At 41.4% G+C, this 12,247-nt stretch overlaps 1 protein-coding gene across 2 annotated transcripts in view; it reads left to right on the top strand.

Annotated features, from left to right (window-relative positions):
• Positions 1–12,247, top strand: part of ints7 (integrator complex subunit 7) — a 66,225-nt gene that overhangs the window by 21,697 nt on the left and 32,281 nt on the right. For both annotated transcript variants that reach the window (XM_048536458.2, XM_048536459.2), the window contains exons 10-12: positions 961–1,058; positions 8,787–9,026; positions 9,950–10,087. In XM_048536458.2, coding sequence (XP_048392415.1) covers positions 961–1,058; positions 8,787–9,026; positions 9,950–10,087 — 476 coding nt within the window. The remainder of the gene's footprint in view (positions 1–960; positions 1,059–8,786; positions 9,027–9,949; positions 10,088–12,247) is intronic.

The following is a 12,247-nucleotide window of genomic DNA, read 5'->3' as shown; positions in this document are numbered from 1 at the left end:
GATCATTAGAGATTTTAAAACAAAAATTAGTCAATAAGAAGCAACAACCTGTTCTGTTTCAAATGATAACCAAATGTGTTGCTATCTGGATCGCATGTATCAACTGATAATCTATATTCTGATCACCAGTTCAGTGTTACATGTTATAGCTTTTCTTGTTCTGTGTTCTTTTTTGTTGAAACTATAAATACAAGTTATGCTTTGTTGAACAGAGCACACTTCTATTCATGTATATAGCAAAAATTCTAGTAGTTTTTGTTTTTCAACAAAAAGTTGTCGATAAACTGAAGTCATGCATTATACATTTGCTTAAGAAAATTGGCCGCAAAAGCATGTTAATCTCCATTTGTGTTATTCATTATTTTGAATAAAGGTATTTCTCCTACAACACAATAGCTGTGCCCTTGTGCAACCTCGCACTATAGAAAATCCCATAAGGAATTTGCTGTAGCAAGTCCCAAATTGTACAGTTGCAAGCAGAGTTCACAATTCATCAATCGCATTACAGCCAATTTGCTTTAACAAAACACGCGTTAACAACAGAAATACCTGTATTTATAAATTAAAAAGATTGACCGGCCATGCTGGTAATTTCTCATCATTTCTGCTGTTCTGCAACCTGTCAACATGGCAATTTATTGTTTCACTGCCACCCATCGCAGTAAGCATGCTACTCCAAATGGCAAAATAAAGGGTGAGGTTTGATCCTTCGTGCATCAGTAGACACTGTAACTATGACTTTGACTTGTCTAGGCAGAAATTGACTTGAATTTGCTGAGGTTAGGAGCTGTTTTGCTTGCGGCAAAAGCTCAATTTCAAAAAAAGGCCACTTTAGCACTAGACCTTTGCAATTTCCAAACTCCAACATTTTGCTGTCTGTTTACGACTTATCATTGGATGTAATATAATATCTAACTACCACTCCAGTCATTTCACCTTAATCATTTTTGCTGCTTGCAGACCTTTTATCTTTGGAACAAGATGCAGTATTTGCACTGGAGTCTCTCCTAGTTCTTTGTAGCCAGGAAAATGGTGCAGGAGCACAGAACGCTTTAAAGGTGAGAAATAAAATCTGCTTATGAATGTGTAAAATGGATTAAATCTTTTTGAATTGGAACGTTTATATTTTTCCATGCCCCAGGGTGTTGCTGCAGTCTTTGCTGTCAGCTTGAATTTGCAGCCAAGAAGGAAGAACTAAAACCAAATTTTTTATTTGTTTCTTGTAATACACCTTTTCTGAGATCATTACTGCTAGGCTGCAAGTTAAAGTTCTGTGGTATGTTCCTTTTAAGCACACTGGCATTGATTAATTAGCCCTTTTTCAGTCAGTTTACAGAGTGTGGCATCTTTCAAAGGAGGATGGGCATCTCTTTCTCTTCCTTGGCAGAATGTGTCACTTGTGGCTAAGCGAGCACATTGTGTGCCATAATCTTGGAATGCTGCAAATTTTGATTTTTATTTTTCAGGTTGAGTACTTTTTGACTCTCCCTTGTAGGAAAATTCCTGATGTGTTTTATTTGAAATGCAGTTTCACGAAAGCAGTTAACCTGCAAGGTATAGAAAGAGAATTGCTTCGTGTTGAACCCTGATTCAGGCCTAGGTCACTGAAAACTTTTATGTCTGCTTCGATCACAATTGAATCATTGCATAAGAATAATTTAGTGGGTGGGAAGCATGTTCAAAATCAGAATAGTTAGTTTCCTCCGGCAAGTATGCCAGTAATCAGAAGTCATTGCTCCATCACACATTATTTTAAAGCTAGGTGGCACATTAGGAGAATGTTTGTCTCGCAGAAGGTTGCTGAAGTCCGGAAAGCACAAGCTAATAGAATGGCCTAAACATATTCAGTAGAAACTTTCAAATGGCAATTTAACATTTACCTGAAGAGAAATGTAAACAGAAAATGCTAGCAATACTCAGGTCTGGTAATATACGTGAGTGAGAAACAAAGTTAACATTTTAGGTCTGTAACTTCACTGAAATTTGGTAGTTTTGAACAATTGAGACTAGGAGATTGGGAAGAAACCATAAGGCCTGTGATATGATAGGGACACAGAAAAGTTAAATGACAGAATGTTTCATCATGAAAGGCCAAAGCAAGTTGTAATGGGACATACAAATAGTTTGGTATTGGGAGGCTGAGGTGAAGACTGAAGAGCCTGCTTTCATTACCTTCCCAAAATACAAATAGCACTGCCTTGGTCAAATTTCCCCTGCAACCGCAGGAAGTGCTATACCTGCCTCCAAACCATCTCCCTCACCCCTAACCCTGGCCCCAAGATGACTTTCTACATCAAGCAGATGTTCACCTGCACATCACCAATGTGGTATACCGCAGCTGCTATACCTGGTTTGGCTCCCGTTACATTGGGGAAACCAAGCGGAGGCTTGGGGACCGCTTTGCAGAATACCTCCACTCGGTTCGCACTAAACAAATGCACCTCCCAGTCGCGAACCATTTCAACTCCCCCTCCCATTCCTTAGATGACATGTCCGTTCTGGGACTCCTGCAGTGCCATAATGATGCCACCCGAAGGTTACAGGAACAGCAACTCATATTCTGCTTGGGAACCCTGCAGCCCAGTGGTATCAATGTGGTTTTCACCAGCTTCAAAATCTCCCCTCCCCTCACTGCATCCCAAAACCAGCCCAGCTCGCCCCTGCCTCCCTAACCTGTTCTTCCTCTCACCTGTCCCCTCCTCCCACCTCAAGCCGCACCTCCATTTCCTACCTACCAACCTCATCCTTCCCCCTAGACCTGTCTGTCCTGCCTGGACTGACCTATCCTCTCCCTACCTCCCCACCCATACTCTCCTGTCCACCTATCTTCTCCTCTATCCATCTTCGGTCCGCCTCCCCCTCTCTCTCTATTTATTTCAGAATCCTCTCCCCATCCCCCTTTTCTGATGAAGGGTCCAGGCCCAAAACGTCAGCTTTTGTGCTCCTAAGATGCTGCTTGGCCTGCTGTGTTCATCCAGCTCCATAATTTGTTATCTTGGATTCTCTCGCATCTGCAGTTTCCATTATCTCTGATCACTATTTTTTTTCAATCTGTTCTGCCCAATTGAGCTGTTTTTTTTAATCTCAAGTCTTACTGTTTGTTTTCCTTCCCTTACTCCAACAATGACCTTTGACAATTTACAGGCCCTTACTGTCTCCTTTTTGCAATGGACCTCCAGTCCCTCTGTCCCCATCAGAGTGGTCTAACAGCTCTCCACTTCTCCCTTGAGTGAAGAGACAGTCCCTATCTACTATTATCCTCCTCTGGCTAACAACTTATTTTTACATTGAGCAACAACTTTGTTTCCTCGAGCTTGCTCTAAGTAAAAGGTGTTCCTTTAGGTATCACATGGATCCCAACTATGCTTGCTTTTGTGGGATATATGATCAGTATGTTGCTCCAGTTCTGCTCTGGTCTCCTCTCCCATCCTTTTTTCTGGAGGCATACCACCTCCAACTTTTTTTGCTACGCAAGCTTGGGCAACGCAACATTTGCTGTTTTACCTGTGCCCTTCATTTTGTCCAAGGCTTCTGATATGCTTTCTGAGTGAAAGAGATTTATTACTTTTTCTTTAATTTGGTATGGTGTATTTGTAGCTAATGATGTGATCTAATTTACATCAGGGCCTGAGTAACTATTTAGGAACACTTCCATTCAGACTGTAAACTTGAGCTTTCAATCAAATGTCATTTTAAGTCTTCACGTTGGTCCCACTTTGACTGTTCTGCTACAGCGTTCTTTCACAAGTTGACGGTACAGTCTCTCACTTTTTCATTTGGACATGTTACAGCTTTCTGAGCTCTACACTGAATTGAACAAGTGTAAATGATAATCTCTATCACGTTTAATTTTGTTCCTTCCTTTTTTCCTCTACTTTACATTCAAATGGCAGTTATCATCTTTCAAAGGGATATGGTTGCATTGGAGATGGTTCAGAGAAGGTTCACTGGGATGGGATCTAAGGAAAGCGTAGTCATATGATCAATAGATTTGAGAAGCAGGAAGTGATCCATTGAAAAGTTAGAATTCTTGTGGGGCATGTTGTGCTTGATGGTGTGGATGCTGAGAGAATGCTTCTGGGGCATCTAGAATTAGGAGGAGAAAAGGGGTCTCCATCTGGGATAGAGATGAGGGAAAATTAATCTTTGGAATTTTGTACCCCAGAATTTAGTGCAGACTGGATCCTTGAATATATTCCACGTTGTGTTATACAGATTTTTGGTCTATAAAGGTAGAGGTTTATGGGGGTCAAGTGAGAAATTGGAATTGAGGCCAGTCAGGTCATCCATAGTCCTGTTGAATGGCAGAGCAGGCTTGATGGGCCAAATGACTTCCTCCTGCTCATACTTCACATGTTCCATCAAGCTGTTCACGCTATTTCTGGACACCCTTTGTTTTTTGACATTTACATTTACTGCTAACTTTAACCTTGTCATGTTTGTCACGTAATAATCCCTCCTCCAGCCTCCTACAGGCCTTGTATCAGTGGTAATGGGAACTGCAGATGCTGGAGAATCCAAGATAATAAAGTGTGAAACTGGATGAACACAGCAGGCCAAGCAGCATCTCAGGAGCACAAAAGCTGACGTTTCAGGCCTAGACCCTTCATCAGAGAGGGGGATAGGGTGAGAGTTCTGGAATAAATAGGGTGAGAAGGGGAGGCGGACCAAAGGTGGAGAGAAAAGAAGATAGGTAGAGAGGAGAGTATAGGTAGGAAGGGGATAGGTCAGTCCAGGGAAGACGGACAGGTCAAGGAGGTGGGATGAGGTTAGTAGGTAGGAAATGGAGGTGCGGCTTGGGGTGGGAGGAAGGGATGGGTGAGAGGAAGAACAGGTTAGGGAGGCAGAGACAGGCAGGGCTGGTTTTGGGATGCAGTGGGGGGAGGGGATGAGCTGGGCTGGTTGTGTGGTGCAGTGGGGGGAGGGGACGAACTGGGCTGGTTTTGGGATGTGGTGGGGGAAGGGGAGATTTTGAAGCTGGTGAAGTCCACATTGATACCATTGGGCTGCAGGGTTCCCAAGCAGAATATGAGTTGCTGTTCCTGCAACCTTCGGGTGGCATCATTGTGGCACTGCAGGAGGCCCATGATGGGCATGTCGTCTAAAGAATGGGAGGGGGAGTTGAAATGGTTCATGACTGGGAAGTGCGGTTGTTTATTGCGAACCGTTTGGGAACCCTGCAGCCCGATGGTATCAATGTGGTCTTCACCGGCTTCAAAATCTCCCCTTCCCCCACCACATCCCAAAACCAGCCCAGTTCGTCCCCTCCCCCCACTGCACCTCACAACCAGCCCAGCTCTTCCCCTCCCCTCACTGCATCCCAAAACCAGCCCAGCCTGTGTCTGCCTCCCTAACCTGTTCTTCCTCTCACCCATCCATCCCTTCCTCCCACCCCAAGCCGCACCTCCATTTCCTATCTAGTAATCTCATCCCACCTCCTTGACCTGTCCGTCTTCCCTGGACTGACCTATCCCCTCCCTACCTCCCCACCTGTACTCTCCTTTCCACCTATCATCTTTTCTCTCCATCTTCGGTCCGCCTCCCTTTCTCTCCCTATTTATTCCAGAACCCTCTCCCCATCCCCCTCTCTGATGAAGGGTCTAGGCCCGAAACGTCAGCTTTTGTGCTCCTGAGATGCTGCTTGGCCTGCTGTGTTCATCCAGCTTCACACTTTATTATCCTACAGGCCTTCCCTTTTGTCATTCTCCCCACACTATACTGAAAACCTATTATGAATCTGATTTTTCCCCATTTTAGTGAAAACCCACAGACCTGGTGATAACTCTATTTCTGTCCCTCCTGAATATTTCCAGCATTTTCAGTTTTTATTCCAGATTTCCAACACCCAATGTATTTACATATGTACAGTTATGGGGATAAGGCTGAGGTGTGGGATTAAATGGAGCAACTCTTTCCATGTGCTGGTGCAAGAGGGACTGGTCAAGTGATCTCTCATCTGTGCTAAACAATTGTCTGATCCTATTAAAATGTGAAAGAGAAATAACAATGGACAGGACAGTAGCCTGAAAGAGAAGCTGTAACAATTCAATTTGATAATAGACTGGAATATACCATCAAAACAGTGTTAGTAAGTGTTTCCGCTTTATGAACTATAAATATGAACCTCCAATCATCATCCATCCTTCACTGATTGTGATACAAACCCTTTTTTTTTGTAATTTTGCTGTCACGCACCCTCTAATTACATCTGAATGAGTTGGCAACTTGCTCTCAGTCCCACAGCATGACTATCAAAGAGAATACAAAATTGTTTTGGGGAAGGGACTCCTAGTCTTCCTGTTGTCTTTTCTGCTCTGACTGACTATGCTTGCCATTGTAATTTATGTAAGATTAAAAGATCAGTGTTGTGATGAATTTATAAACATCATTGTACATCTCCCCCTTCTAGTCATTTTGAAATACGTATTTGTTTCAACAATGTTGCAGAGCTCAAAAGATCATTGCATTGAGATTTAATGTCATTAAGATAATGAGTTGCTTTGAATTTGCACATACTTTGTTTTACTGTATTTATGAAGTTCACGTGCAGACACATTTATATCACACACTGTAAACATCTGTTCTGTATATACTAGTTTACGTAATGAATGTAAAAATATAAATCACTTTGCATAACTCAGTGTCTCCACTTATTTTCCCTGTGTTTTCTTTGGGTTCCCCTCTGTCTTTTTTGTCTTCTACTTTTTCAGCCCACCCTTCTCTGTTTTTACTCCTGTTTACCCCACCCTATTTTTCTTCTTTTAACTTCTTTCCCACTGTCCTTTCTATCCTTATCTTCCTGAAACACCCCACAGAAACCTGAAGTCTAACGTAACATTTCAAGAACTAATTGTCATTTGGTTGTAACTGCCACTTCCTTCGAGGGAACAAGGTATTTAATTGTGAAGCAGTATCCTCATGTTTATAAGTAAAGTGGCTAGGAACGATAGAATAAAGAGGCCAGGACTAGAAGTGAATAGGTAGAATCTCAGAAGAGCCAGTGATTAGGTGTTAGGACCAGAGAAATTGTAACCTTCCAGGACTGAGGTGGTGAATAGAGATATTCAGTCACAGAGGGAACACGAGGTCAGTGCTTACTTTGGGCTAGGACATACAATACAAGGAAAGAGTTTAAGACCAGCAGGGAGACCAAGAGGCTGTAGTAAAATACAGCCTTCCCTCTTCCCAAACTCCTGGAAGGGCCTTCTGGAAATTGGAAAGGTGGGATGGTGGTGGTTTGATGGGTACTGACAATCACAGTTTGTTGGAGAAGACCATATGTCATGATGGCAATAGTAAAATACATCCTTTCCCCTTCCCACCCTCCAAACTGGAAAGGCTGCATGGTGGCTCAGTGGTTAGCACTGGTGCCTCACAGCACCAGGGACCCAGATTTGATTCCACCCTCTGGCAACTGTGTAGAGTTTGCATATTCTCCTCCTGTCAGCGTGGATTTCCTCTGGGTGCTCCAGTTTCCTCCCACAGTCTAAAGATGTGCAGGTTAGGTGGATTGGCCATGCTAAATTGCCCATAGTGCTCGGGGATGTTTAGATTAGGTCACTTACAGGGAATGGATCTGGGTGGGATGCTTTGAGGGTTGGTGTGGACTTGTTTGGCTGAAGGACCTGTTTCCACACTGTAGGGATTCTATGATTCTATGAAACTCCCAATTGATATTAAAAAAGGTCAAATTTAAGAATTAACAGTATTTACAGCAGATGTATAAACCCCTGAAAGTTTTGTAAAACAACTTTTACTCAAGTACTGTTGATGAAATGTGTGTCGTATAAGTGTTGATTTGCATTTAACATTTGCATTAATAGATGGGCACTCTTTGCATTGTGTCTGGACCTCTGCCTCATGCGTAGTTTCTACTCAGTTAGCAGAGAGCTAAACCTGAGAGCTGGTAGTTTCTGTCCCAGGGTCTTGGGACCACTAATTGATAGCCAAATCAAAGGCTTGTGCAAGGCAGGGCCCAGCTGGTTGGCCAGGAATAGTGGCTCCAGATTGACCCGGTTTTGATGTTAGTATAACTGGTATGTTGGTTACTACAGATTGGTGAGGTACAGTAGTAAAGCAACTATAAAGCAGGTCAGATAGATTGCTTAGATAAGAAGATAGATCCAGAAATGGATAATCAGACTGAAAGAGCTGGAAGTTAATCTAAAGGCTAATAATCAGTGAGGCCTTTTAGTACATGTCAATGAAGTATCCTCAGTAAATGGAGGAACACTGATTACTTAAAGTTCCATATGATGGGGAAATTAGAATGGTGCATTAAGGACTTGGAGGTTACTAAAATTAGTAGCACTGTCTCATTTTGGGTCTATTTTCTGCACAGAAACAAAAGAGAAATCCTGCATCGGTGGGAATCTGGAGCCAGAGGATTGGAAGGGCCTCCTGGAAATTGGAAGGGTGTGTGGTGGTGGTTTGAGGGATATTGACAATCACAGTTCGTTAGAGAAGACCAAATGTTAAGATGGGAAGAGGGGGCATGGTGAAATGGAAGATCTAACATTGTGGGATCAGTGGGCACATGCTATTTGTGTGGTGGGAGACTTGACTTTATGATGCTGCATAAACAGATATGTTGGTTAAATTTTGCACTTCGATGTATTAACTCTGGCAAGGTATGAGGTTAACAGGGATAATATTCATTTCTTTGCTGTAATTTTTTTTATGATTATTCTGTAAAGTCTGGCTCTTTATGATGTTGAACACTTAGCAGGTGTACCTTCGATGCCTTCGTTGATACTTATCTGGTGTCTTTTTTTCCCCTTTTACAGACTGCATTTACTTGCATGGTAAAGCTGACACGTAGTCGCCCTCACCTGAGCCAGCCTGTGGTTGAATCTCTGCTGACCCAACTACATAATGCACAGGACGCTGCTCGTATTCCAATGTGTCATAGCCTTGCAGCTATAGCAATGCAGTTGCCTGTCTTGGGAGAAGGGATGCTAGGAGAACTGATGGAATTGTATAAAATGATTGGATCTTCATCGACAGACAAACAACAAGAACTTCTGGTAAAACAAATGTTTAGATTAATTTGATTAAAAAATGTACATTTGATTAAAAGGAAAAAATAAAATTGTCTGGTACTGCTGATTTTGGAAAAGAAACTAGTCAACTGGGTTCTTAACTAGTGATGAGCAGAATCACAGAAGAGATCCTTCGAGCTTTATGGCACAGAAAAGAAGCCAGTGACCCATTGTACTGGCTGTCCAAAAGTACCTGTATGACTCCGACCAGTAACATTTTAATGATTCATATATTTCTTTTTATTTATGCGCTTAATTTTCAAAGAAATATAGGTCTAATAAGATATGATTTCCCAACAGAGCATTTTTCCCATTTATGTAGGAGCTTACTTGCTAATGAGTATGGTTGACTCTCTTCAATGATCTGAATTTTACTTTAGTGAACGATCCAATAAAACCTGTGTTTTAAGGTATTCAAGATTGTTAAGAGTTATCATCATTATTTTAAAATAATGACTGAAGTAAAATTGTATTTTTAGTGAGCGTCAATCTTTATTCCTTGGAAAAGTGACACGTAACCCTTTGATATGAAACTCGTTTAATTTGATAAATATTTTCGTTACCAAAGAATATTTGTGATTTGCCTTCAAGGTTGGTTTTCCTGCATGGTGTCACTCCAAAATGAAAATGGTTTTTAGATGTAATTATTTTCTCAAGAAATGGCTATATTGTGCTACACCCTCAGGAGTTTTTTTAGTGAAAGTAGCATAAAAACTAATTTGACTTGTCATTTCAGCTTTTGATCAGACTCATTTTTTTTGGATAAAACTTTGTTTAATTATAGTCCTGTGAAGAGCCTTGGGATGTTTTACAACATTTAAAGGCACTTTATAATTGTAAGTTGTTGCTTTGTATCTTAAATACCTTCACAGCTTTTTGATTAATATACTTTCTTCTTTCCCTGCCAGGTAGCATTGGCTGCTGTCATTTTTGTAGCCAATCAAAAAACTTTGTCTTCTGAAGTCAAAAGTGTCATAAAACAGCAACTGGAAAATGTAGCCAATGGCTGGACAGTTTACAGAATTGCTCGGCAGGCATCGAGAATGGTAAGTATTTTTTTCAATATATTTTGTGAATGAATTATAACTAAAATTTAAACAAGTATTGCTAAAATGTGCTTTGTGAAGAACATCTGTCTCTTCTAAAAGTAACATGGATGTTGGAGTACACTTTCCTTTTATTTTATTTTCCCACTGCTCATTGTTCTCTGGTGGTCAAAGAACCCCTGCATTGTTCTTGGGACCATACCAATGGGTTCATGAAAGATAGAATGGCTAGAGGATTTTCTGCCATTGAGGATATTTCCAGGTATGTTCAAACAAATAAGGATGAATCAGGTAATCTTCTTGTGTCCCCTTGCTTGAATGCAATTCCTACATGTTTCAAAATCTCCTCCATTCCCCTTCTTCAATTCTTCCAGGCCCAGATAGCATCTCATTATTGATCTGGCCATTGGGCCAGCAAGGTGCAGTTATGGGATGAATGTGAAGGCAATGACAGGAGCGAGACATGAATCCTTACAATGGCGCATCCTAAATCTCCCTTTCCCCTTTGAATTATTTAAATGTATTATTTCATGGTTGCGTGTTTAAACTCTTGCAATTCACTGTTTGAATTTCTTTGCCTTGTTTCTGCCTGTTGGCAGCACCATGAATACCCTGACCAAAATCACAAACTTCACCTTCTGGACTGCATCCAAAGTACATTATTCCTCCTTACACCCTCAACATCATCCCTGCAGCATTTCTCAAGTTCAACTAAACTGTTCTCCAATAGGCTGTAACACCTTTCAGCCTTCTGTAGTTCCCTTGAACACCCCTTGAATATTTTCGTTCTGCCAGCAACTTTTTCTTTGATTCTGCATTGTTCAACTATAACATTGTTTATTGTGACTGCCCACCATCATGTCATGGTGTGTATCGAAGGTATCAACTTCCCATATGACAGTAAGAAATAGGAACAAGAATAGGCCATTTGGCTCCTTGAGCCTGGTACGCAATTCAGTAGGATCATGACTGATCCAACATTCCTTTCATCTGCTTTCCTGCCCTTTCTCCACAAACTTTGACTCCCCTACTGATTAGAAATCAGTCTATCTCAGCCTTAAAAATACACAAGGCCTCTGCCCCCCAGCCCTCTGTGGCAAGGAGTTTCAAAGATTCACCCCTTTGAGAGAAGAAATTCCTTCTCATCTCAGTTGAAGACATCCCTTAATTCTGAGTTTATGCCCTCTGGACCTAGATTCTCCCATGAAGAAAAACATCCTCTCAGCATTTACCCGTCAAACCCGTTAAGAGCTCTGTATGTTTCATTGAGATCATCTCTTATTCCTCTAAATTCTGATGAGTAGATCCCTAGCCTGTTTAGTCCTCGCTCATTCGGCAGTCATTTCCATGCTGAGAATCATCTGAGTGAATCTTCTCTGAACCACCTCCCATAAAACAATTTGACAAAGTGTGGGGCTGCATGAACACAGCAGGTCAAGCTTTTGTGCTCCTAAGATGCTGCTTGGCCTACTGTGTTTATCCAGCCCCACTCTTTGTTATCTTGGATTCTCCAGCATCTGCAGTTCCCATTATCTCCCGTAAAAAATATCTTGGTTTAAATAAGTGAACCAAAAGTAAGCACAGTACTCCAGATATGGTCTGTCCAGCACCTTGTACAGTCGCAGTAAGACTTCTATACTCCTGTATTCCAATCTTCTTGAAATGAGGGTCAACATTCCATTAGCCTTCATGATTACCTGTTGCATCTGTGTATTAGCCCTCTGTGTTTGATGCTCAAGTACCCCCTAGATTCTTTGTGTTGCAGCTATCTGTAGTTTTTTTTTGTATTTTAATTATTCTGTTCTTCTGTTCTGCCTTTGAAAATGAACAAATTCATATTTTCCCACATTATACTCCATTTTCCAACTTTTTGCCCACCTACTTAACTGATCAATACCTCTCTTTTCAGCTGTTTGTATTCCTCTTAACAACCTGCCTATCCACTTATTTTTGCGTCACCTGCACATTTAGCTACTTTCTACTTCTAAGTCAGTAATATAAAATGTAAACGATTGCAGTCCCAACGCTGATCCCTGTGGAATCCCACTGGTAACAGTTCATCAACCTGTAAAAGAACCTTTATCCTCATTTGCTCTTGCCTGACCAATAACCAATTCTCTTACCCTTGTCAATATATTACTTCCAACACTGTGGGCTCTT

The sequence above is a fragment of the Stegostoma tigrinum genome, chromosome 9 (genome assembly GCF_030684315.1).
Source record: "Stegostoma tigrinum isolate sSteTig4 chromosome 9, sSteTig4.hap1, whole genome shotgun sequence".
In the NCBI taxonomy this organism is placed as follows: Eukaryota; Metazoa; Chordata; class Chondrichthyes; order Orectolobiformes; family Stegostomatidae; genus Stegostoma; species Stegostoma tigrinum.
This window is presented reverse-complemented; position numbering and strand designations above follow the sequence as displayed.